At 33.9% G+C, this 27194-nt stretch overlaps 2 protein-coding genes across 4 annotated transcripts in view; one reads left to right on the top strand and one right to left on the bottom strand.

The window, feature by feature from the left end:
- Positions 1-13303, bottom strand: part of LOC109791613 (uncharacterized) — a 48955-nt gene extending 35652 nt beyond the window's left edge. Inside the window, exons 1-18 of one of the 3 annotated variants that reach the window (XM_083066049.1) lie at positions 12626-13031; positions 12267-12542; positions 12000-12200; positions 11681-11916; positions 11486-11577; positions 11193-11350; positions 10787-10923; positions 9080-9193; positions 8855-8932; positions 8451-8585; positions 8287-8358; positions 6510-6665; positions 6378-6431; positions 6119-6194; positions 5941-6008; positions 5708-5836; positions 4767-4871; positions 4420-4594 (exon numbers count right to left, since the gene is read on the bottom strand). In XM_083066049.1, the coding sequence (XP_082922175.1) occupies positions 4420-4594; positions 4767-4871; positions 5708-5836; positions 5941-6008; positions 6119-6194; positions 6378-6431; positions 6510-6665; positions 8287-8358; positions 8451-8585; positions 8855-8932; positions 9080-9193; positions 10787-10923; positions 11193-11350; positions 11486-11577; positions 11681-11916; positions 12000-12200; positions 12267-12405 (2125 nt within the window). In that variant the 5' untranslated portion in view covers positions 12406-12542; positions 12626-13031. Of the gene's footprint in view, positions 1-4419; positions 4595-4766; positions 4872-5707; positions 5837-5940; positions 6009-6118; positions 6195-6377; positions 6432-6509; positions 6666-8286; positions 8359-8450; positions 8586-8854; positions 8933-9079; positions 9194-10786; positions 10924-11192; positions 11351-11485; positions 11578-11680; positions 11917-11999; positions 12201-12266 lie in introns of all 3 variants that reach the window. The other 2 variants (XM_083066051.1, XM_083066050.1) reach the window with 2 other exon arrangements.
- The window catches only part of LOC109791617 (potassium channel GORK), a 62068-nt gene that overhangs the window by 31098 nt on the left and 3776 nt on the right, over positions 1-27194 (top strand). The window contains exons 2-3 of the mRNA XM_083064629.1: positions 2765-2823; positions 2914-3014. Of these exons, the coding sequence (XP_082920755.1) occupies positions 2765-2823; positions 2914-3014 (160 nt within the window). The remainder of the gene's footprint in view (positions 1-2764; positions 2824-2913; positions 3015-27194) is intronic.

Here is a 27194-nt window from a genome sequence, read left to right as displayed (position 1 = left end):
ACGGGATGAAAAAAAAAATCCATGTCAGGAAAACCGACTAAATATAAATATTAAAACCGACTAAATATTTCTACAGCTCAAAGATATTGCTTTCAAATCGAACAACTCTTTTTTTATAGGAAAGTTTTTCTCTTAAATAAGATATTTTTAAAATTATTTACTTTACAATAAGAAAAAATACTCACTCACTGATGTATATCATTATTTATTTTCAAATCTTGATTTTTTTTACTATTATTTTAACACAGAAATAATAGAGAGATCTGAAATATCTCTTTTTTTTTTACTTACTAGTCTTTATAAAAAGAACAGACCAATTAAAAAAAATTATAAGGACTAAAAGTGTATTTTAATCAAAATTTCTCATAACATATTTAGGATCTTGCAACTCATAAATAATCAGGTTAAAATGATTTTTTCATGCATTTATAATACATGACTGCAACACTAAGTTCAGTAGTTTAAGGTAAAATATTAAATTTTCAATGGGTTAAATAGCTCTTTTTGTCCTTGATAATATTTTTTTGTTTCAATTTAGTCCTACTTTAATTTTTTTGTCTCAATTTAATCTTAATAACTTAAATTATTGCAATTTGGGACTTCTGTCCAAATGATTTAAACGGAGTTAACTGTTGGCCACGTGGCATCCACATGGATGCCAAGTAGATGCGTATGTGGACGCCAAAATTTTTGAAAAAACCTGGAACCAGAACGACCCGTTCTGGTTTCAGAACGGGCCGTTCTGGTTCCAGAATACCAAACGCGAATGGTCACTTATTATAGTTTACGGTTGTGAATCGCGAAAGAAAAAAAACCAAGGTACAAAGGATTTCAAATACTAAATTTGGTAATATTGTAAATGAAAATTGATGACTTCAATTGCTAAACAGTTGGGCTATATAGTGTATCATTAAGGACAATGCAGTGTATCACTAAAGACAATAATAGTAGATTTTATTTCATTGTTATGCTCTGAATTTGTTTTCAGTTTCTAAACCATGTTTCTATCTTTGAATTTATGATATGTTATGAATTTTTATTTTCAATTTTTGAATCACGTTACGGCATTTTGGTCAATGGATGCATGGAGTTGGTTTTTTAGAATGGGTCGTTTTGAAACCAGAACGGCCCGTTCTAAAACCAGAACGGTTCGGTCTGGTTTCAGAACAGCCCGTTCTGATGCACTGATAGTTTGTGAAATTTGCATTTGGAACAGTCCGTTCCGGTTGCAAAATTAACACACCAAGAGTGCAGCTAGAATGGGTCGTTCTGGTTCCAGGTGTATTCATACACTTTGACGTCCACGTACGCATCTACGTGACATCCACGTGGCCAACAATTCACCCCATTTAAATCATTTGGATGGAAGTCCCAAATTACAATGATTTTAATTATTGGGGACTAAATTGAAACAAAAAATTAAAGTGAGACTAAAGTAAAACAAAAAAATATTATAAGGGACAAAAAGAGATATTTAACCTTTTCAATGTTATATATTCGGCTTAAAAATGTCCAATAATATTTTTCTTCAAAATAATTTTGATCGTTGAAAAACAAATAAATTTTAATTTTAGTTACGGTAAAATGTTTTTCTTAAATTTCACTCTTTAAAATCTAAAATAACTTTTTTTTATCACTTTCAATAATTTAAGATAAATAACATTTTAAAAATATATACAAAATTTTAAAGGCGTCAAAGACAAACATAACATAATTAAGTATCACATAAAATGATTTCATAACTTTTTTAATAAACAAACTTGTTAAAAATATTAATATAATAATATAGACTAAATAATAATTCTAAATTTGAAAGAAATGAAAAATAATAAACTTTTTACAAAAAAACAAAATAAAAGAACTTGTTCATTTTACCAAAACTAAAATCATATTTAAGTCTTTCACATTCCCATTTTTTGTTGATATTATTCTACACTTGTAAAATATCTGAAGCATCTAAATTCGTAAAGCTAACATTTCTCAACATGTAGACCTGATTTGTATGGATAACGGGACTTAATTTATCATTAAGCAAATTTATGAGAAACACGAACACTTGTTTTTGTTTTATCTAATTCCATGTAACGAATTCCAATATGCCCATTAATATTCTATGAAATGAGTTTAAAGTAACATTGGTAACATGAAATGAATGTCAAATAAAATGACCATTCCCGCATGATGATAACGTAGTCAGAATTAGTTAGGCAGGAGAAACGAGTGCAAAGCAAAATTGTATTTACACGACGATTACTGGACGCCCATTTACACCTACTCAGTACTCACTGGTCTATACTGTCATTGTCAGTATCAAGGGAGACAAGTTTACAACAAGTCTAATCAGGTAAAATTACTGTATTAACCGTCTGCCACACAATTTGTTGTTCATGATTCTGGACCAGGAGCGGGAGGGCCTCCTCCTCGACCACCACGAGCAACCCGACCACGGGGAGGATTACCAAGTCTTCCACCACGAGGTCTAGGAAGGGAAGGAAACAACCCAGCCTGGCTCATTTGAGACCTTTCTCGAGCTCTCTCTGACAAATTGATGGTCGTTGAAGTACTGCTAATGGGCAGGGGTGAGCAAAATTAATTAAATTGAACTAAAATTATTAAATAACTGATTTATTTTAAACTAAAAAACTAAAACTAATTAAAATAAAACTGAATTAAACTGTTTTTTAATTCAGTTTTAAAAAACTGTACTTATTTAAATTACAGTTTAGTTAACTGTAAATAACTATTAATTAAAAAATAAAAGAAGGTTACAGTTTACGCTAGGAATCCCTAACTCACACCAGCGGCAGCCACGACCCACCAAAGGTAAATGTGAAAAATCTTCCTTCACAGGCACAGCCACGGATTTCGGCACCGCCTTATGCGTTGGGATTTTATCGTTTTGAACGTTTGCAGGAAAGACAACGTTCGTGAAAAGGCATCTCACCGGCGAATTCGAGAAGAAATACGAACGTAAATGTAAAACATCTTCCTTCACAGCCACGGCCCACCGCAAGGTACGAATTTAATTCAACCAGAAACTATATTAAAAATGTTTCATGTTCTTGATGAGCTCTTCAATTGTTTCATGCGACAACATAATCTTGTTCAACCAGAAACTGCTTTTGAACTCTTTCGTCTCGCATGGTTCATCGAACTTTGTGATTCAGTTGGGCAGCAAAACTATAAATTTGTTGGGCAGCAAAACCAACTCTGGATGTATAGACTTGCTATAAATTTGTTGATACTCACCATTATATCCCCAGGGCTTGAAGTCATACATTGCGTGTATGTGTATGTTCTAGTGGGCAACGCCAATGTTTTTAGTACATGGAATGAGGCAGAGTATTGAAGTGGTGAGATCAATCTGAGATGTAATAGGTTGCCCATGGCATGCTAAGGAAACTCAACGTGCACAGGACTATCGTGTGTCACTCAATCAGCTTATATCATGATATATTAAACTGTCCAGAACCAGTTTACGCACAGTTTAGGCACAGTTTAGGCACAGTTCATGAATAGTTCAGAACCATTAGTAATGGGTGATGCCTGCTTGCCTCTTCTGTTTCATTGGGCTTTGGAACAGGTAAGTTCACTTTAGAAGAACTACTTTCTGCAGCACTTGTCAAAGTAGCACCCTCACTCGCAACAACAGCCACTTGATTGCTCTCAACTGATATTGGTTCGTTAACGTCAATTAACTTGTCGGCACCATCACCAGCCTCCTCAACCAACTCACTCTCATCATTCTTATCATCACTTGAAAGCTCAGGAGAATTTATCTCACCGGCCTCCAAATCTTCATCATCAACCCTGGCTGGGGAACGTTCAGGTGTTGCAGCAGACTCAGATTGACCTTCCCTAGATTCTTGATTTTCCACCATGTTTGACAACTCACCCTCATCATCTACATTATCTGGCAACAATTCTCCCTCTTCTCTTTCACTACTTGGTGCCAATGTTGACTGCTGGTTGTCTGACTCGGTGTGTTCACTTGGAATCTCATCCGATAGCATTTTTGTATCAATTGCTTGATCTGCATTCTCTTCTAAATTTCCAGTCCTGTCACCTTGGAATTCCTCGACTCGTACCATCCAACGGTTGTGGATCTTCAGATTCGTCATCCTTCCCAACAGCAATTTCACCATCTTCAGTTTGAGCTTCACTGACTTCCTCATTTTGGCCTTCTGGCAACTCACCACTATCAAATAATTCTTCAGTGATAGGCTGACTGCCAGTAAATTCCAGAGTTGCAGCAGGTTGTTCTTCTGTACTCTCTTCTGGGGACTTTGATCCTTTTGACTTCTTCAACACAGGTGCTTCGGAGTTCATCTCACCTGGTGCATTCTGTTTAAAATCCTTAATCTACACTCTTTCAATATTTAGCTAACTTGATTTGCACAACATTATAAATGAAATAACCTGTAGCAGCCGCTGAACTATCTGTAATTGTTGCTATTTCTCCGAGATTACCACGACCTCCAAACTCACGAAATACTGACTGAGCTTCCTTTTCAAAAGTTTCCACAGCAGATAGGTAAGGAGCAGCAAAGTCATCAACATTGGATCCATAAAGAAGTTGAACCACATTCGTACCCTAAGAAAAATTATACAAAAAAAAGGCAGATAAAATTTTCTGCTTATGAACAATTGGCTCAAATGTAGTGAGGGCTCAGAACAAAATAAAAAATAATCCCTGGAGGCTAAACCATGTCTATATGCTCAACATTAGTTAGATTGCACAATAAACCACTGTTTTGAATCATTACCTCAGGAAGATTGCCAATAACAACCTTGAGCTTTTCAACTTCATCAGACAACCTTTTCAGAGACTTCTTGTGCTTCTCGATTTCATTAATAAATTTTGTTTTCTCCTGAGAGTAAATAAATCAATAAAAGGAGAGAAGAAAATACATAATCATATATGTTGCGGGTTGCATCAATTGTCCCGTGGCGGAGGCTAAGTGGGCCAAGTCACTGTCGAATCATGGCGCTTGGGCTGCTGCGCTCTTAAATAAAAAGAGTTGCGCCCTGACTATCAGCTATAGCTTTTGGCCTAGTGGTAAGTGCTCGATCCAACAATTGGTATCAGAGCCAAGGTCATGAGTTCGATACTCAGCGGGGCAATTGCTGAGGGGGAGATTGTTGCGGGTTGCATCAATTGCCCCGTGGTGGAGGCTAGGTGGGCCAAGTCACCGTCGAATCATGGCGCTTGGGCTGCTGCGCTCTTAAATAAAAAGAGTTGCGCCCTGACTATCAGCTATAGCTTTTGGCCTAGTGGTAAGCGCTCGATCCAACAATATAGTTGAAGAACTGGACAAGAAATTAGAGTAGAAGAATAAGCTTAATAGTAACTCCTCAACCAAACTAATATCAGTGAATTATGAGTAACAGTCTGGGAGGACGAAATGTGTTAGGCAAATTTGGAGGCCAAATTCCTTCACTCTGAGCTTACAGAAACCTTTCTTTCCTACCTCCTCGCCTCTCCCTTACAGTTTTTACATTCAATCTCTTCCGCAACCAAAAATAATGATGTAACTAAAAGATAATACTCATAAAACATTGTAAAAACCAGAGAAATGAAAGTTTCATTCATCCTATCCTACTATAAAGAAGAATTGCATTTGCATCATTGCACTAAGTTATTAAGACCAGATGTAAAACTGAAGGAGCTTAAACATGCATCACAGTATATGAGTAACGGGGAAACCTGTTCAACAATACTGTAAGAGTCCTTTATCGCCTTTTCTGTCTTCAGACGTCTACCTCTCTCTATACGATTGTCTTCCTTCTCCTTCTTTAATTCATCTCTCAATCTCTCAAGATGTTTCTCCAGAATCTAGCAAACAGAAAATAAGTAAAATTAAGACAACTTGGGTTGTCAAGTTGTCATTTCCCAAAAAGTGAAAAAATAAACAATCAAAACCACTATTTCAAATGAACCTGTATTCGAGTATCCTTTTCCTCTTTCATTGCTTGTTCACCCGGTGTATCACTTGTTGACCTTTTCCCTGATATACACCATTAAAATTTAACAATAAACTCCAGCAGAAATTGCAGATTAGAAACAAATAAAAACATAGACAGCAAGGGAGAGAGATTAGGAAAATAAGATTATTGCCTTGTTTAATTTCATCTAATTGCTTAGTAAGTTGCTGGTTCTCTTTCCCTTCCCTTGACAAAACATCATTCTTTTTCTGGATAAGGATGGCAAAAGAAAAAGCAATGAGAAAAAAAAAAAAAATAAAAAAAAAAATAAAATAAAAATATATATATATATATATATATATATATATATATATATATATATATATATATAATGGAATATGCAGTTATCCAGAGAACTCTATCAACTTTTCAAAACAAGAACCTCCATGCACCTTAAACTGATCCAGCAGTTTCCTATGCTTCTCCGATTCAAGTTTCAGGTTAGCCTGTTTTAATCAAACACAACTAATGTTAATAAAGAAAATATTTCTCAAAACAGCAAAAGTAGAGTATATCCTAGAGACCTCAGACTGCAAAATGTCATTAATTTTCTTCTCTTTCCCTGCAAGCTCTAGGCGGCAGTTTGAAAGATCTTGCTCCAGACGTGATACACAATCCTGCTTTTCTGATAGAATTTTATTAATTTCCTCAATCTGAGCATCCCTATCTCTTAGTTTATCCTGATGAAATAAAATATAAAGTTAATAAATTCTAGAAAAGATAATCATATCTCACTTCAAATTGAGTAAAATAAATAAGAAATCAATCAATTCTGTCTCTTTCTCTACATATATAATTAGACATATATAAAATAAAACTTGAAATTTCTTGCCAATTTCAAAACTGCTATATCTGATTATATCTGATTATATGTACTCTTCTTATGCTGTTCAGCAATTAACAACAACAAAAAATCCTGAAACACTACTTTATAAGAGGATTGACAAAACAAAGAATTGCTACATTCACTCTTCTTTAAGCTTAATGGAGTGATGAAATAGTAGACAATGGAAGGAAAAACACAACCAAAAAGAACAACTTGAATATCAATTATAGCATATAATTTCAAAACAAAATTATCAATAACAGAATAACAGATGGCAGCTTATGGTAATAAGCCAAAATACCCAGCATATACATATGGCAGATGGCATGGCGATCTACAGTGGATGCCATGGCAGACAAATAAATAAATAAATAATATATATACACAAAATAAATAAAAAACAGAAGAAATAAAATAAGAAAACAGCATAATCATAGACAAAGTTTCAAGAAAATATCACACGACTCAAAACAACAATGTCATAACATCCATCAAAGAATTAATGGTGATTAAAAATGATAAATAAAAAATTACAATTAAATAAAAGAAATTGAAAACATACTGAAAATATATAGCTGAATTTAAAAAAGAATTAACAATCATAATCAAAAGTATGAAAAATGAAGGGAAAAAAACATAGGCCTTTAAATAAAAGAATTATAAAGGGGAAAACAAAATAATAGAATAATAGAACTGAGTAGCAGAGAAAAAACAGATTAAAAAATAAGGACATAAAGGAGAAAAGAAATGAGTAGAACCAGAGAAAGAAGAGCACAACCAAAAGAAAATAGAATTTAAAAGAACAGGAAAATGATATGCAGAGAATGGGAAGAGAAGTCAAGTTTGTCAGAGATGGTCATTGCAGATGGAGATGGTTGTCACCACTGGATATGGTAATTGCAGGGGCAGAGATGGTCATCACCTTAGTTGTTGGGTGTTTCATTTAGTATCAGGAATATTAGACACTTTGTGAGGCTTTTTAAAACATTTTAGGCCTGAGTTGGATCAGATTACATGGCCCAAAATCTTCTTTTTTTAGGCTTTTTAAAAAAAATTTAAGCCAATGGACGGGTCATACAACCACCCTTTCCTTTTTTTGACAAATGTCTGCAATTTCTGCCTAACCGCTGCACATGACAAGGATGCCACATGAATAGCAGGCACCATATTGGAAATGGCCAATGTAGAGGCTCCAAAATGCCACACCATACCTCCAAGGCAGCCCACAACCGTTTTTTAATAACATCACTTCAAAATGAATTGCATGAAATTTTTTAGAAGAGTTCATGGTAGATTTTAAATTGACAGACCAAGTTTGATAACCAAGTAGTCTTGAATTACTAATCACACCAACTTTAGGAACATGTATAAGAAAAGGAACATGCATTAATTGATGGGTTGTGCTAGACAACTGCAAGGTTGAAAATGATGTCTTAAAATTCACTAAAATGAGCAATCCATGCTAATATAACAACCTGGATATCTCTAGCAAGCTTCTTCACTCGATCATAATCCTCGACATCAACATTTTTACTCTTTTCAAGCAACTGAACAACATAAGACAAAAAAAAAAAAATTAGAAAAAAGACACAGTAATACATTGTAGTATGTTTGTTTTCAAGGTTTCAAAATAAAATACCTCAGAAACCCTGTTATTGAGATGATCTTTTTCAACTTTTAGCATTTCAATTTCTTTTTTATGGCCTTCAAGCTCGATTTCTCTTTCCCTCAGGAGATTCTCTAGTCTAGCCTTCTGTGCTAGTTCACGCAATTTCTATGCCAAGAAAATTATGTGTATCAGTAACAGGAAAACACCACACAATGCAACAGATGTTTACCAAAATATATTTCACTAACAAACTGCATCTTGCTTTTATCACAAGTCAACACTGTTAAGTTGATGAAGCATGAAATAGTATAGAAGAGGAGGAAGAAAGAGAAGGAGTACAAAAGCTTTTTTTACATATCACAAAGAAATATTTTATGAACTTCATATGTTGAAATAAGATTAAATGGGAATAGGTAATTGACATAGCCACATACCTGACACTCATTGAAATTGTGTTTATTTTCTTCCCTTAGCTGCATGTTACTCTCACGAAGTAAGTTCATTTCTCTAACCTACAAATGATTTTAAAAAATCAGGTCATTATTTGATTGAACATAACATCATTAGAGCATTTGTTGAACAACATTAACTTATTATGTCATCAAGAAACAAGCCATAGATAATGAAGAGAAGTGGATTTCAATTATAGGATTCTCAACCTGAAGCTGCAATGCTTTGAACTCTTCTTCAGTGAACAAAAATGATCTAGATTTTGCACGCTCAGTTTCAAGTGATGCATGTGCAGACTCTGCTGCCTTCAAAGCACTGTCAAGCTGCAGAGAACCAAGAGATTTTAGAAGATTAGACGATTATACACTAAATCCATAGGTGGTCACAAGAAACTGAAATAAATAGTCAGGTTTAATCTATAATGTCCTTTCACATGAACAGGGATCATTCCCACACACAAATAATACAAAAGCAGTCTTTTATATCCAGTCAAGTTTCAAATGCTAGCGGCATAAAACATGAAAAAACAAAAGACTATTGTTACTAGGGGTGGGCAAAAAAAACTAAACTAAGCTGAACTGAACTGAACTGGTGGTGAACTGTACTATAAAAAACTGAACTGTTTGTAAAAAAAACTGAACTGAACTGTTTAAAAAAAACTGAACTGAACTGAACTGTTATAAAGTTGAACTGTACTGAACTATAAAAACTGAACTGAATTATAAAAATTGAACTATTTTTATAAAAGAATAAAAATTAAATATGTTTAACATGTTATGTCTTAATAGATTAGCTCGATAGTCTAATAACCAAAATTTTAGAAAAAAAAGTGATTTGAAAAAAAATTATATCAATTTTGTTGAACTTAACGGATCAATTGAGCTATGTTGAACTACTTATTTTTAGGCTTAAAATTCACTGAGTTTGTTTGACTTAATTTTATATTTTTTTCCTTTGAAAAATTTAAATAAAATAGAAAATGAAGTAAAGTTGACAAATGTGTCCTATTTTGATAGATCAATGAGTCAAAATTTTTCAATTCAAAATATCATAACAATTTAGTACAGTTTAAATTGCAGTTCAGTTCAAGTTTTTATAGTATAGTTCAGTTCAATTCAATGACACAAAAGAATAGTTCAGTTCAGTTCGTTTGAACTAATATTTAGTTTAGTTCAGTTCATATGAACTACTTTTAAGTTCAGTATAGTTTTTATAAGTTCAGTTCAGTTCAGTTCGTTTTGCCCACCCCTAATTGTTACCATTGGGTTTTTAATAACAAAACAGTATATTAGCTCTTTTTTGGCAGTGAACATCAGAAGGTGAGAGGCAGCTTCTAAATTAGTGCCAGAAAGCAAACACATCTAGGACAGGCACCAGTAACAGTAAAGAGATACCGAATCTCTTTGAAACCAAAGTTAGGAATTTTTATGGGAGTCATTGTACAGAAAAAAAGACAAGAAAATATAACAACAAAATCCTCACCCCCACTCACAAAACCAATCATAATGATCACCACTTCAAATTAGCAGAGAAAGTGCAACTGGATAAGAGACTTGGTTGAGATATAGATGATAACTCTATCCATAAAGATAATTATATGAAGATTGAAAGGGAAAAGTTATTACCCATGTCAGACAACTGGTGTGCTTTGGAATAATATATTAGGTAATAATTAGTAATATGAATACAAGATTAACTTGATATAAATATCAATCATGAATACTCAAAAATGAAGGCAGGATGAATAATTTATCCTCCATCTTGTATGCGTTTCTGAAACTGAGTTATCCTGTCACTCAAACAGTTTTAAGAGAAGAATTATGCACCTATTATTTAAATAAAAGGAATTGAAAAATTTTATGGAGAAAGTGATGAATATTAAAAAATTACAGTCTCTGGAAGTTTGAAGTTCCTACCAAATGTTTCACAGCCGGCTTGGCAAGTGATCTAGTAACTGAACATTTGTCAGCCAGGCCAACTTTTGGGTTACTTGGAGCAATTTTAGGATTTTTTGATAGGCCTTTTACTCCAGCATGCCTCTGCACATTAGTGGCTGTAGAAGAGAAAAAAATTAACAAAATATAACCAATAAATTCATCTCATTTTAATGTAAGAAATTTCTGTTTGGTTCCTCAAGAAACCTGTATTTGTGAACTTCATTGAGGTTACAAACCTCAATCAAAATTAATTTATTAGCTGATCCATTTTCACATCATATTATGCAATAGTACAACAATTGTATTTGAAATCATTTCACTCCAATTCAGTCTTGTCAAACATCCTAGGAAAAAATAACAAACAAACACAAGTTGCAGAACAAACCAGGAATAGGACGACCATTCTGATTACTCTTTGAGGAACCTGAGGTCAACATTCCACTCCTAGCAGCTGTTGCAGTAGCAGACACATTTAATTTTGGACCAGGTATCCTATTGACTTTCAATTCTTTACTCGGTGCCTTTGTGTCAAGTCTTTTTAGTTTGCGAAGGAGTTACGGTAAACACTTATAATTCAACAGATGAAGAAAGTAAAAAACACCAGACAACTCAATTCCATAGCACAGGCACAGTGTAAGACACTCCACTTAATATAATAAAAAGCAATGTGAAGGATATGAGGACGAAGCTACTGGCAACCACGGACAAGCATTGCGTTTTGCTCTATTCCCAACTGTAGTATCATTGACAGTAAGCACTTTCCTCTTTGCCTATCAAAGAGGTATAAAAAATTAATGTAATAGAAATCAGAATAAGTTCAATTTTTATTCACTATGATATAATCGCGTAAAGAGTATGTATACATAGACTAACCAAGGAAACCGGGGCCGGAGAAGCTTTAGCCAATGCACCAGGCTTCGGAGATAAGCCAATTTTGCTATCTTTAACGGGAAGAGCATCTGATGAATGCATAAACAAATTCTCTTCAATTTCCTGCAACTCTATCGAAGTGCCAACTGGCTCTTCTTTTTGGATAGCTTCCTGATTCAACCCTGACTTAGTAGAGACAGTGCCACTAATCATAGAAAGCTCCACTGCATTCAAAATACCTGAAAAGTAAAGTTCAACACCAATTAATTAATAATACCAAATTTTACAGTTTATTCATGGATAATAGAGAGAAGAGAAATGCCTTGGTCGGTGAAGAAAGCTAGATCCCACGCCAAACTCTTGCGCAAGTTGTAACCGCCTCCTCTCTTCTTCCTCTTCATCTTCTGAGTCTCCAAGCTAAGCTTCTGTGGTTTGTTCCAATCAGCGTTCTCTTCGTTCGCATTCTCACCGAGCGAGGAACTCGGAGTTGCAGAATCCGCACCACCGCCACCTTCTCTTCCTTCTGCAGGTGCATTAGTCAAATCAGTGATTAACAATTTTTCATCACAAATTATAGAAAAACCCTAACCGGATTGAGGAGGATTAGATCCGAGGGAAAGGAGAGGGGAGCAAGAGAAAACGTCGGTGGACGCTGCCAAAACATCGAACAGCAACGAATAGTCTTCGCCTGCGATCTCGAGAAGCGGAAGAGCATCTGATGAATGCATAAACAAATTTCCTTCAATTTACTGCAACTCTATCGAAGTGCCAACTGGCTCTTCTTTTTGGATAGCTTCCAGATTCAACCCTGACTTAGCAGAGACAGTGCCACTAATCATAGAAAGCTCCACCGCATTCAAAACACCTGAAAAGTAAAGTTCAACACCAATTAATTAATAATACCAAATTTTACAGTTTATTCATGGATAATAGAGAGAAGAGAAATGCCTTGTTCGGTGAAGAAAGCTGGATCCCACGCCAAACTCTTGCGCAAGTTGTAACCGCCTCCTCTCTTCTTCCTCTTCATCTTCTGAGTCTCCAAGCTGAGCTTCTGTGGTTTGTTCCAATCCGCGTTCTCTTCGTTCGCATTCTCACCGAGCGAGGAACTCGGAGTTGCAGAATCCGCACCACCGCCACCTTCTCTTCCTTCTGCAGGTGCATTAATCAAATCAGTGATTAACAATTTTTCATCACAAATTATAGAAAAACCCTAACCGGATTGAGGAGGATTTGATCCGAGGGAAAGGAGAGGGGAGCAAGAGAAAACGTCGGTGGACGCTGCCGAAACATCGAACAGCAACGAATCGTCTTCGCCTGCGATCTCGAGAAGCGGAAGGTTAGAAATGGAATCCATGTGATATCACTTCTTCTTCTCTTTGAGTTGTAGTTTTTGCATTGGCTGTGAAATGGAATGAATGAATGGGTTACTGTGTCTGCTTCTGCTGCATACTCCTTCCGTAATTCAAATAAGGGCGAGCAGAACCACCGCTGTCCTTTTGGCACGTTAGTGTAATGGATTTACGAGATGAGGCACGCTAATGTCATGGATCGAGCAGAACCACCACTGTCCTTTTGGCACGTTAGTGTAATGGATTTACGAGATGAGGCACGCTAATGTCATGGATTTACGAAGAATATCCAACGTTTGTGTGAGTTAGTTAGTTAGTTATTACCCTTTGCGCCCATAACCCATTAGTCTCTCTTTCTATGTCCTTCTTTACTACTCCGCCTAGTCGTTCCACGTGGATAATTTGAATTTTTTTTAATTTTCATCCATTTTATTTTTTAATCTTTACAATTAAAAGTATTTTACTTCTTTTTTATACATATCATTTTTATTTTTTTTTTAATTTCTATAATTTCATAAACTTTATCTTTTAGAAATATCATTTTTTAGTTTATATAAAAATAGATAGGATAGAGATTAAAAGAAAAAAAATATGTATAAAAAATAAAATGAATCATTTTTAACTGTAAAAATTAAAAGGTAAAATTGATAAAATTACATGAAAAAATAATAATTTTTTTAAAACCAAAACAGTGTGGATATATTTGTTCTAATGTTTGTGGATTTGATGTTTTGGAGAGACAATTTTTAATTCACATATTAAATGAGAAACAACAAAATTGTTGTAAAGATCTTGTCATAAATATTACTTTAAGATTGAATTATCAATATTCATTCCTTTCTCATAATTCTTTGTATATTTATCACACAATTTGAATCCTAAAGATCTACCAGTGATATAATATAAAATTTATAATGATTATTTTAAGAGTTATATTTGAGATGACTTCATATTAGTTTATATTGTGAAAATACTTACACTAAAAGCACATACAAATTAAACTCTTAAATAACAATTTTTGAAAAATATTAATTTTTATATATTAAACACGAATTTCTATTTTACATAAAAGTGTTTTTAGGGATTTTTCTTCAATATGAATATTTGTAGAGTTTTAATTTCTTATCTAATTTAATTTTTATTTATCATAATTATTTATGAATTAAATATTAATATTTTAAAATAAATTATAGATAAATAAATATTTTTTTACAACACAAATTATTTATCATAAATCTAAAATATAATTTATATATTTAAAAATATTTATGTATACTAATTTTAAATATAGTTTATATATTTAAACATAATAATTATTTATATAATTTATTATAAAATTTAATTAATTATATAATAAATATGTTTATGCATTGCATAGACTAAAATACTAGTTAAATAAAATGTTAGAACATGAGAAGAATTAATAAGTTTAATATCATATTAATAATGATCTAAGTAAAATCAATTTTAATTATTCATATACTGGAGAAAAAGAAGTATTGTGTGTCTTTGTGTTTAAAAAATAAAATAAGAGAAGAGTAAAAAAAAAACGGGGAAGAAAAATCGAGCAGTGATTTGTTTTTAAAAAATCTCTGTAACAGTTATTTTATTTTCAAATTTTACTCTTTAATAACTAGCATATTATATTGTTTAGAATAAAAACGTCAAAATAAATGTGTATATAAAAATAAGATATTATCTTTATAATAGTCAAGTTATGATTGCTTTTATAATAGTTATGGATAAATAAACCGCTAAATTATATTGATAAAATTTGGTATCCTATTAGGATTGACTTGAAAAGAGGAGATATATATAATTTTTATTTGTCTAAAGTTTAAACAATTAATAAAAAAAATGATAAAATTAAGTTATATTCTTATTCTCACGAGCACACTTTTCATTTTGTTTTATAGGAAGAGACATAATTAATAATACGATATATAAAGAGTTACATTAAATTAATCCATGAAATTATAAACATTGATAAATTTAATCCTTAGCATTATAAAAAAAGTAAAATCTTTTACAATTCTCACATTGGAAATGATACCTGAATATAGTCCTTAACATACAGATTCAATATGGATAAAATTTTTGACAATCATAAGCCAATTTATTCTATGATGTTAAGACTGGGGAGTCATGTTGAACAAAATTAAGAACTAAATTAATATTTATTAAAACTCAGTTTAATAAAACTAGCTGATAAACATAAAATAATATACTTATTTATTTTTTGATAATCAGAATAAGAGAATGATGAGATAAATAACATAATTTCTAAATTAAAAATATAAAAAATCAAATAATTGAATAAATAAAAAATAAAAGAAATTAACAACTTATAAACTATAAACTACAATAAACCTATGAAAATAAATTATAATTTTTTTAAATAAATTCCAGTACCAAATAAATTTATTTTGTTCAAACAAATTTATAAATCATTCTAAAAACACTTACAAGTTCCTAAAATATTTTCAAACAATAAATGACTAATTATTATCAAAATTAACACGTTGATAAATCTTCAACATTGAAACTAAAATGATTAATATTGACTTATTGAGTACATATTTGATTCCACCTACAAAATTATTTCGAATTTTTCACGTCAAGTTCACCTAAAAGATCCAAAAGTTAGTTATTTTAGGTTGAGTAATATATATCCTTCGAAACATAGTTCGAATCATCTTCTGAAATATTAAAATATTATCATATTTTTTTTATAAATTTATTATAAAATAATTATTTAATTTAATATTTTAATCACTTCGAATGATTTTCGAATCATCCTTTCGGACATTCTATCATTTTTCTTTTAGGTTTAGTGTGACAAACGTTAATCTTTGGCTGACACTTTTAATGATTTTGAGGACAATTTTTATTTTTCCTTCATAATTTAAACGACTAAAATGACTAATAATATCATTTTCAATAACTAATTTAATGAATTACTCAGATATATAAAACTAGACAGAAGTGCAGATAAAAGTAGTAAAAAAGATGTGTAATGTCACTTTATTTGATTCCCAGAGCCAGAGAGGTGCATAAATTAATTCAAATTTTATTCTGGGCTACAGTCTGCTTATCATGTCACGAGTTCATACAGATGGCATAGTGTTTTCTGATTAAAACTAATAAAAAGGAAGGGACTATAACTTGTAGTTAACCATTACAAAAGAATTCAGAGTAAATACCTACATCCTATGAAAGCCCACGCTACATTATTCGCATGCGGACGGGCTTAAGACAGCTTACTAAGTGGGATGAGCACATTTTCTCAAGTTTTTGAAAGGGACATTAATTCCGCACTCGGTACGGCAGTGTGAATACAAAAACAAAAATTCCGATTTGCAGCTATTCTTTCTTTCTTTCTACCAAATGCATGTCTATTGTCTTCACCCTCTTCCTCTTGTCATATTATTCACGTTTTCAATACTGTTAATGCAGTAAAACTTTTCATTTAGTTTTTACTGCTATAATTAATTATGGTTGCTTGTATTAGTGGGTAAAGTTCTGCAGTAATTATGTTTACTTAGTGCAGTAGATAATATCTTGTTAGGTTTCTGATTTTAGGCAAATCTACACACTTAATGATGATGGGAACATGTGTTTTACTGACAGCATTTATGGGCTCTATGTATGGCTGTCATTTTTCATGTATTTGCCTTATATATGAATGAAAAACAAACAGAATAGTATGGTTGTGCAGAAAATACGAAATTGCTCTGTTCCCTAACCTTTCCTCTTCTCTGTTTCATGGTTTGTATGGTTTTTTATGTTTTATGCTTCCGCTGCCCATTGCTTGTCTTAACAGTGGTATCAGAGCATTGTTCTTATAGGCTGTGGGTCTGAAAAAAATTGAGAGGAGAGATTAAACACTTGTGAGTGAGTGATAAAATGGCTTCGGGGAATAATGGTGTATTTGCTGTTCCTCAATTTTCTGGGGAAAACTATCACATATGGATTGTCAAAATGAGATCATGTTTGAAGTCTTTTGGCTTATGGGAGTATGTAGATCAAGATAAGGAAGTTCCACCATTGAGGGTTAATCCTACAATAGCTCAAATGAAGCAACATGAGGAGGAGACTTTGAAGAAGGAAAAAGCTGTCTCATGTTTACATTCAGCTTTGACAGATGATGTTTTTACAAGCATTATGCATTTGGAAAAAGCAAAACAAATATGGGACGAGTTGAACGAAAGGTATGCCGGTGATGAACGGGTGAGATCCATCAAACTATTGACTCTTAAAAGAGAGTTTGAAATGCTGAAAATGAAGGAAAGTGAATCAGTCAAGGAGTACACTTCAAAGCTGTCTCACTTGGTGAATCAAATGAGATTGTATGGAGAGGTGGTCCATGACCACAAGGTAGTCGAAAAAATGCTGATCAGTCTACCCGTAAAATTTGAAGCCAAAGTTGCTGCCATTGAAGAGTCATGTGATCTTAAGAAACTAACCATTTCCGAAATGGTCAGTAAATTGCAAGCTCATGAGCAAAGATTCTCCATGAGAATGGATGATGTAACTGAAGGTGCATTTCAAGCAAGACACAAGGGAAAGCAAGCTGGTCAGAAAAATCAAAAGAAGCAAAATTATAAAGCAGTTGGTGACCAAAAGGGGAAAACGAAGATGGATGGGAGTAGTGAATCTGCAGCAAACAATCATTTTCCTCCTTGTTCTACATGCAAAAGAACAAATCACTTGTCAAAATATTGTTGGTATAAGGGGAAGCCTCAAATCCAATGTAACATTTGCAAGAAGTGGGGACATAGAGAAAGGTACTGCAGATCCAGGCAGAACCAATCTCAACCACAACATGCACATCAAGTTAACTTCACCGATCAGCAACTCCAAGATGAAGAACACTTGTTTATGGCTGCTCAAACAAGTAGTTCAGGTTCAAATGATGTATGGTATGTTGATAGTGGGTGCACAAACCACATGGCGAGGGACTCAAGTCTTTTTACTTGATGGAAATGGTAAGGAGGAGTGATGAATGTTCTTCTCCTTAGCTCTCCTTATGCACGGATCAACTTCAATGGAGATAAACCGAATGTAGAACACCTCTAGAAGATGTAGAACCTGTGGATTAGGATTCCTAATCCATAGAAGGAAGCATCCAAGCTCAAGCCTCAAGGGATTGCACACTTCAAAGAGAAGGAAAATAGGTTTTCCTAGGGTATTTTGAAGGCACTCTCTAAGACTTTCTCTCTTGGAATTTCGGTGACTTTGAGGGAGAAACTTGGCTCAATGGCTCTCAAATTTCTGAATATTCAAAGTGAATACAAAATGGTGAAGGAAACACTTAAGTAAGCATGGTTTTGCACACTTTGGGCGCCTAAATCAAAAGGTGACATGTGGCGCCCAAAATTTGAATTCAAATTTGAAATTTGAATTCAAATTTTGGCTCCCATGTGCTACTCCGAAAATTCAGGTACCTAAGGTGCATCTAAGTGTAATTTGGAGTGTCATTTAGGGTTAATTTGAGGTCACATGTTCAGCCACCAAAGGTGCAAAACATGTGACTCAAATGTAACTTAAATGGCTTCCAAATTAAACCTAATTTAACCTAATTAGCCTACTTTAGTATTCCTTGTATTTTCCTAATCTAATGACCTAAATACAATGGTCAAACAAATACAATGGAAAGGAAAAATTACAAGAATGAAAATGAGCCCAATATTGGGTACCAAAAGCCCAAAGGCCCATGAAGCCCAAAACTAGGCCCAACTAGCCTAAAACCTAAAATGCTACTCTATGTGGTCCAAAATACAAGACCAAAATATATGATACCTATACTAACATGATGTATACAAAACATATGAAAATAGCTATAACAAACTATGGCCCATGAAAAGTTCAACTTGGGCCTTCCCAGGCCCATAAGGCCCATTGGGCCCTGACTGGCCCAAACCTTTATGTCTAGCCAACTCCTCTTGGTTCTTTGAGTATGTCACCTCTTGCACTCCAAAGCATGATTCCATCATCCCCTCCCTCTTGAAAAGGATTTGTCCTCAAATCTCGAGGATGAATGGAAGAAGAAAAATTAACACCTACATATAAAACATGCAAGGAATAAGAAGTAACATTGTAAGAGAAAAGATCATGGATCCTAAGAGGAGTCCTAGTATCTAACCTAACAAAGAAAGATAAAATATTAGACTCTCTAGAAATAGGTTCCTCTTCTAAGCATAACCTAGAAGTAAAACCTAAAAATGTAAGAACACTATGACTAAGACAATGAAAAGACTGATTTTTAAACACTATAATATCTTGCCTAAAGTACCCTAAATGGTATCCTAGGCTTTTCCTAAAATATAAAGAAAATACTACTAAAAAACGTCCTAAACAATTTTGGATTTGATTGTTTATTAGATACTCATAGTCATATAATCTATTTTTGTCTTGTAGGGAAGGAAACATATTAAGTTCAAAAAAATAAGAACTTCCCATAAGATCAAACATAGAATATAGAGTATTACAAGTTAGATCTACTAAACAATGTAAACCGAAAATTGGGTGCTTTAGAAAATCTAAAGAAATACTTCCTTCCTTGTGCACCTTCAAGGAAGTAGTATAAGGAGTAACACTAGGAATAGTCCACTCCTTCTTCACTACATCTCTAAGTTGAGAATTCTTGGTTTGAAATTTATTTTGTTTTTCATTCTCAACTCTAAGATAAGTGGCAGCATTAGGACAAGAGTCAAAACTTTTATGAATAAAGAGAGTTCTTTTCAAGTCTTGTTTGGTCATAAAATAACTCTCTTTTGTCACAAATGTCTTAGTGGAGTCCCCTTTATCCACACTCTGTCCTTCTTTCTTTTCTTTGTTTCTTTTCTTTTTCATTTGCTTTTGATCCTCAAACACTTGGGGTGGTGTTAAAGGATTAAAAACAATTTCCTTATTTTTATGAATGAAGGATATTTTGCTAGTGAGGCCATCATGTATAGTTTGTTTATCAAATTGACATAGCCTACCAAGCAAAATATGACAAGCTTCCATAGGGATCACATCACATAAAACTTTATCTTTATAATCCCCTATAGAAAACTTGACCTTCACTTGTTGATTCACCTCCAATTCCTCACCTTCATTGAGCCAATGAAGTTTGTAAGGGTGAGGGTGAGGAATGGTGGTAAGGGCTAACTTGTTAATCAACCTTGTACTACAACAATTTGAACATGATCCACTATCAACAATGAGAGAACAAGTTCTTTTGGAAACTAAACATCTTGTGTGAAAGATGTTCTCTCTTTGTGATAGTGAAGTGGGACAAGGTTGACTTCCAAGAAGCCTTTTGACCATAAGAAGATCACCATCAACAGGATATAGCTTTTCAATTTGAGGATCTTCCTTACTAGTCTCACTATCACTTGAAGTGGTAGAACTAGATTCATCAAGACTACTATAAATGTCTTGTCCTCTCAAAATCATGACCTTTTTAGTTGGACATTGAGAAGCTATATGGCCTCTCCCAAGACATTTAAAGCATTTGATGTCACTAGTTTTACCACTAGAAGTGACAACATTTTTATCATTTTCTTTTTCTTTTTCTTGACCCTTACTAGAGCTTTTAGAAGAGTCATATTGACCCTCCCTCTTGTAGTCATTCTTGATATAAGAGTTAGATTGAGTTTTTCCTTTTAAAGAATTTTTCCTTAAATTTTGTTGTTCCACCCTTATACAAAGTTGGACCAAATCATCAAGGTCCCTATAAGGGAGTAACTCAACTCTATCTCTTATATCAAATTTTAGACCACTTAAAAACCTAGCAATGGTCAATCTTTCCTCTTCCCTTATGCCAGCCCTCATGAGATACAACTCCATCTTTTGTCTATACTCCTCAACACTCATATTCTTTTGTTGGAGTCTTTGGAGCTTATCCATAAGCTCCCTACTATAATAAGAAGGTATGTGCCTTCTTCTCATAGCACTCCTCAACTCATTCCAATAAGTGATTGGAGGGTCATTGTGAAGTCTTCTCTCTCTCTCTAAGGAGGTCCACCAATACATAGCTTGTCCTTGGAAAGCTAAGGTGGCCAAGGGAACTTTTCTTTCTTCACCTACTTGGTGACAAGTGAAGATTTGCTCCACTTTCATTTTCCAATCCAAGTAGGCATCCACATCTTCTTTTCCATGAAAGTAAGGGAGATCAACCCTTGATTCCCTCACTTTGTGTTCTTTAATGACTCTCCTAGGTGTTGGTTGATAGTAAGCATGCATATGCAAACTACCATCATTATTTTGGCTTTGAGAATCATTGGAGCTCTTGGTTGAGCTCCTAGAAGAACCTTTTGGACTTTTATTTTTATTTAATCTTTTTAAAAGTTTTTCTTCCCTTTGCTTAATCTTTTGGATTTCTTGTTCCAAAGCCATGATTTGTACTTCTTTTTCAAGTTTCTCTTTTTGTTTTTGAAGCATCTCATCATTTTTCCAAAGTTTTAGTGCTTCAACCTCCTTGACAATTCTTTCAAAACTTTTAGGAGTATCAAAGTCACTACTACCTTGAGAATGATGACTCATGGTTAAGCAAAAAGAATTTGTATGCTATGCAAAAAGTTATAAAATGTTTTTGGTATTTTCTAGGAATGAAAATAGCACTTGGAAGTCTAAGTGTACAAGTTGCACTATCAAGGGAGGTGAGCTACAAAGAGCCACTTAATAACCAAGCCTTTTCAAGTGGAAATCACTAAACTCTTTTGTGGTATTTCCAATTCCCCAAAACTTTTCACAAAAATTTTTGTATGCTTTTTACAACTTTGTTTGTTTTTGACACTTAACTAAACGTGAGCAAATAAAACTACACAATTCTAGACGTTTCAAGGTAGCAAAATAAAGCAATCAAAAGACAAAGAACTTAAAGGAAACAATGTAAGCAACTAGTCGGATATCCTAAGTGGAAGCTTGAAACATATGAAATTTCCAAGCCACTTCCACTAGCACTACACGTGAGGATGCTAACAAGGAGTTAGATATACCTGACCAGCTTCTTAATACTCCCTCCAAGCTTTACAAATTGATTTTAAAATACAAGAGAGATTGCAAAATTTAAACTAGCCTAGAAAGCAATAAATGGCGGTTTTGGTGACCAATTTAGTGACGGATTGTTGTGCAAATTTTCCAACACTTAATCAAGTGTTTAATCCGCCACTAATCCTTCAATATGATGCTACTGGACCTGCAAAAGAAACATAACAAAGAGGTTAATGGTGGCTGCCTCACAAGGTGAAAGGAATGGTCACTCAAGTGAAGGAAGTTTAGGAGAAGTTTTGGTCACTAAATTAGGTCAAATTTTTAGGTCTTAGTGTCCAAACTTTTCCTACTCTTTGTTGAGCAATGCTTGATCCTTGAGCAAGGATTTGAGGCCACTTCCAGCACAGGGAAATTATTGAAAGAAAACAAGACAAGCAATAAAAGCACAATTTGAAAAGCTTATACCAAAATTAAGAGTAATAGATGTATATGACAAGACTCAAAGATGTTCAACAAGTAAAACTGAAAATTAAGACTCCAAAATGAAGCTAGCACTCAGTTAGAATGAATCCTAGATAGGTACTAGATTAGATGAAGAAAACAAAAAAAATTTGAAGACAATTGGACAAGTATAGCAAAAGTAGTAGCCAAAACAATAACAAGGAATCAAGTAGGTTTTTCAACTTGTATACCTCTCGGCTTTTTCCTTTTAATTTTCTTTCTCTATTTTTTTTTAATTCTTTCTTTTTCCAGTATCAAATTAAGAGTCCAGAGAGTATATTTGCCTTTTGTTTCAAAATTTTTAGAGATTCCAAGCTATAGAAACCGAGAATACAAATCAGCCAAAAAATTAGGTCAAATTTCAAGTGAAAATGATAAACTAGTGCACTAGTTTTAGGTTTTGGTTTGGATTCTTTTTGAACTATTTTTCTTTTGAACTTTAGGTCTTTTCTTTTGTTTAGGCTCTGTTTTATCTCTGTTTTTCAGCCTCTAAAAATTTTTATTAAATTTGAATCCACAAGAAAGTGCACTAGAAATAGGATTACACTTGAAAAAATTTTTTAGAAGATTTTTAATGGAAGGTGATTTGAAAACTTAAGTACACAATAGAAACCTAACTCTAAAGAAATTTGCTAGAACTAATAGCAAATTATGAACACAATAAGGTAAAAGAAAAGCACATATAGGTAAGCACAAAGAGAAGCAAACCGAGAGCCAAAATAATGAACAATGCACTTAACACAAAAATTAGGTCAACATGTTATTCAAGGAATTTTGTGACATAAAAGGACTACACACAAACTCTAAGACAAAACAAGATTAAAAACCAAAATCTAATGCATATGCATGAGGTCCAATCACGGACACATACAAGAATGGAGAAACTCAAAGAAAACAAATTATAAGCACAAGCAAAAAGTTCCTAAACAAGTTGATTGAGGAAGAAAATCAAGAACAATCAACCAATGGATCTATGAACACAAGAACATCAACAATATAGATCCGAAAATTGAAACTCAAATTAAGACAAGACAAACACAAGAACACAAGAACACGGACACAAAAATGAAGAACACTTATCTCCTTGAAGACCTTGCTCTTGATACCAAAAATGATGGAAATGGTAAGGAGGAGTGATGAATGTTCTTCTCCTTAGCTCTCCTTATGCACGGATCAACTTCAATGGAGATAAACCGAATGTAGAACACCTCTAGAAGATGTAGAACCTGTGGATTAGGATTCCTAATCCATAGAAGGAAGCATCCAAGCTCAAGCCTCAAGGGATTGCACACTTCAAAGAGAAGGAAAATAGGTTTTCCTAGGGTATTTTGAAGGCACTCTCTAAGACTTTCTCTCTTGGAATTTCGGTGACTTTGAGGGAGAAACTTGGCTCAATGGCTCTCAAATTTCTGAATATTCAAAGTGAATACAAAATGGCGAAGGAAACACTTAAGTAAGCATGGTTTTGCACACTTTGGGCGCCTAAATCAAAAGGTGACATGTGGCGCCCAAAATTTGAATTCAAATTTGAAATTTGAATTCAAATTTTGGCTCCCATGTGCTACTCCGAAAATTCAGGTACCTAAGGTGCATCTAAGTGTAATTTGGAGTGTCATTTAGGGTTAATTTGAGGTCACATGTTCAGCCACCAAAGGTGCAAAACATGTGACTCAAATGTAACTTAAATGGCTTCCAAATTAAACCTAATTTAACCTAATTAGCCTACTTTAGTATTCCTTGTATTTTCCTAATCTAATGACCTAAATACAATGGTCAAACAAATACAATGGAAAGGAAAAATTACAAGAATGAAAATGAGCCCAATATTGGGTACCAAAAGCCCAAAGGCCCATGAAGCCCAAAACTAGGCCCAACTAGCCTAAAACCTAAAATGCTACTCTATGTGGTCCAAAATACAAGACCAAAATATATGATACCTATACTAACATGATGTATACAAAACATATGAAAATAGCTATAACAAACTATGGCCCATGAAAAGTTCAACTTGGGCCTTCCCAGGCCCATAAGGCCCATTGGGCCCTGACTGGCCCAAACCTTCATGTCTAGCCAACTCCTCTTGGTTCTTTGAGTATGTCACCTCTTGCACTCCAAAGCATGATTCCATCATTACTACTTTGGATAGGGCTGTCCAAACCAAAGTTAAGCTTGGAAATGGAGATATTGTACAAGCTGAAGGAAGAGGTACAGTTTCTGTTCACACTAGCAAAGGTCCTAAATTTATTCATGATGTTTTATTTATTCCTGATTTGGATCAGAATTTGCTAAGTGTTGCTCAACTAATGAAGAGAGGATATTCTCTTTCATTTAAAAACAATGGCTGTATCATACTGGATTCAAATGATTATGAAGTTATTAAAGTGGAAATGTGTGATAATAGCTTTCCAATCAGTTTGAATCAAGTGAATGAATCAGCTCTTGTTTCCAAACATGATGATTCTGTTTTATGGCACAAAAGATATGGTCACTTTAATATGGGTGCTTTGAAATTTTTGCAAACTCATGATATGGTGAGAGACATGCCTATGATGGGTATTATTGATGATTTATGTGATGCTTGTCAATTGGGAAAAATGCATAGAAAGTCTTTTTCATCAACAAATGTCACACGAGCAAAGGAAAAATTGGAGCTTATTCACACTGATTTGTGTGGTCCAATGAGTGTTCCTTCTCTTAGCCAAAGCAAATATTTTCTTCTGTTTATTGATGATTTGACAAGAATGACATGGGTGTATTTTTTATCAAGCAAAGCTCAAACTTTTGATGTCTTTAAAAAGTTTAGAGCCATGGTGGAGTCTCAAAGTGGCTGCAAAATTAAAATGTTGAGATCCGACAATGGGAAGGAGTATACATCTAATGAGTTTAATGCATTTTGTGAAGATATGGGCATTGTTCATCAATTGACAGTAAGTTATACTCCTGAACAAAATGGAGTTTCTGAGAGAAAAAATAGAACAGTTATGGAGATGGCAAGATGTTTAATTGCTGAAAAGAAATTGCCAAAATGTTTTTGGGCTGAAGCTGTTTATACAGCCGTGTATCTTTTGAATAGGCTGCCAACAAGAGCTGTTCAAGAGAAAACACCAATTGAAGCTTGGAATGGAGTGAAGCCCACTGCCAAACACCTGAAGATTTTTGGATCTATTTGTTATACTCATGTTGCAGCAGCAAAAAGATCCAAATTAGATGACAAGGCTGAAATGGGAATTTTCTTAGGCTATGCTGCAAACTCCAAAGGTTACCGGGTGTACAATATGAGGTCAAAACAGATTGTGATCAGCAGGGATATTCAAATTGATGAGAATGCATACTGGAATTGGGAAAATAATGAAGTTCAAAGGAGCACAAAAACAGAACAGTTGACAACCAATTTTGACCAGGAGCAAGCTGCAAATGAGAATAAAAGTCAGATTGATGAATCTGATTCTCCTGTGCTAAAATCCAAGTCTTTGGCTGAAATTTATGAAAAATGCAATTTTGTTGTAAGTGAGCCTTCTTGTTTTGAAGAGGCTTCAATGCATGAAGAATCGAAAGATGCAATGAAGGAGGAGCTGGCCATGATTAACAAAAATGGCACTTGGGAACTTACTTCAAAGCCCAAGGACAAACATGTGATTGGCGTCAAATGGGTTTATAGAACAAAATTAAATCCGGATGGTTCCATCCACAAGCACAAAGCAAGGCTTGTTGTGAAGGGGTATTCTCAAATGGCTGGAGTCGATTATGGTGATACATTTGCGCCGGTTGCTAGGCATGAAACAATTAGATTAATTGTTGCATTAGCGGCTCAATATGGATGGAAAATCTTTCACTTGGATGTTAAATCTGCTTTTTTAAATGGAGTATTGCAAGAAGAAATATATGTTGAACAGCCTGATGGTTTTATTGTTGCAGGTCATGAAGAAAAAGTTTATAGGCTTCATAAAGCCTTGTATGGGCTGAAACAAGCTCCAAGAGCTTGGTACAGCAGAATTGATTCTCATTTTCTGCAAAATGATTTCAGGAGGAGCCAAAATGAGCCTACTCTTTATGTGAAAGATTGTGGCAATGGAAAGAAAATTGTGGTTTCTCTTTATGTTGATGATTTGTTGATTACAGGTGATGATGTTGATGAAATTGAAGAGTTTAAAAATAGCATGTTGCAGTTTTTTGAAATGACAGATCTTGGAATGATGAGGTATTTTTTGGGGATGGAAGTGCATCAGTTTGATGATGGAATTTTTCTTTCACAGAAAAAGTATGCAAATGACTTGCTGAAAAAATTCAAACTGGAGAATTGTAATCCTGTTTCAACTCCACTTGCTGTCAACGAAAAGCTCTCCAAGGCTGATGGTGATGCAAAGGCAGATGTGACTCAATATAGAAGTTTGGTTGGTAGTCTTCTTTATTTGACTGCAACTAGACCAGATTTGATGTTCTGCAGTAGTTTACTTTCAAGGTTCATGCATTCACCAAGTTTAACACACTTTGGTGTAGGCAAAAGAGTGTTGAGATACTTGAAAGGTACTGCTGACTTTGGCATTTGGTATAGCAAAAGTGATGGAAAGGTTGAAGGTTTTGTTGATAGTGATTGGGCTGGATCTATTGATGACTCTAAGAGCACAACAGGATATGTTTTTTCACTTGGTAGTGGAGTATTTTCATGGAACTCTAAGAAGCAAGAT

Source organism: Cajanus cajan, chromosome 10 (genome assembly GCF_000230855.2).
Source record: "Cajanus cajan strain Asha chromosome 10, NIPB_CcT2T_4, whole genome shotgun sequence".
Classification (NCBI taxonomy): domain Eukaryota; kingdom Viridiplantae; phylum Streptophyta; class Magnoliopsida; order Fabales; family Fabaceae; genus Cajanus; species Cajanus cajan.
The sequence above is the reverse complement of the archived record's forward strand: the minus strand, read 5'-3'. Positions and strand labels throughout refer to the sequence as shown.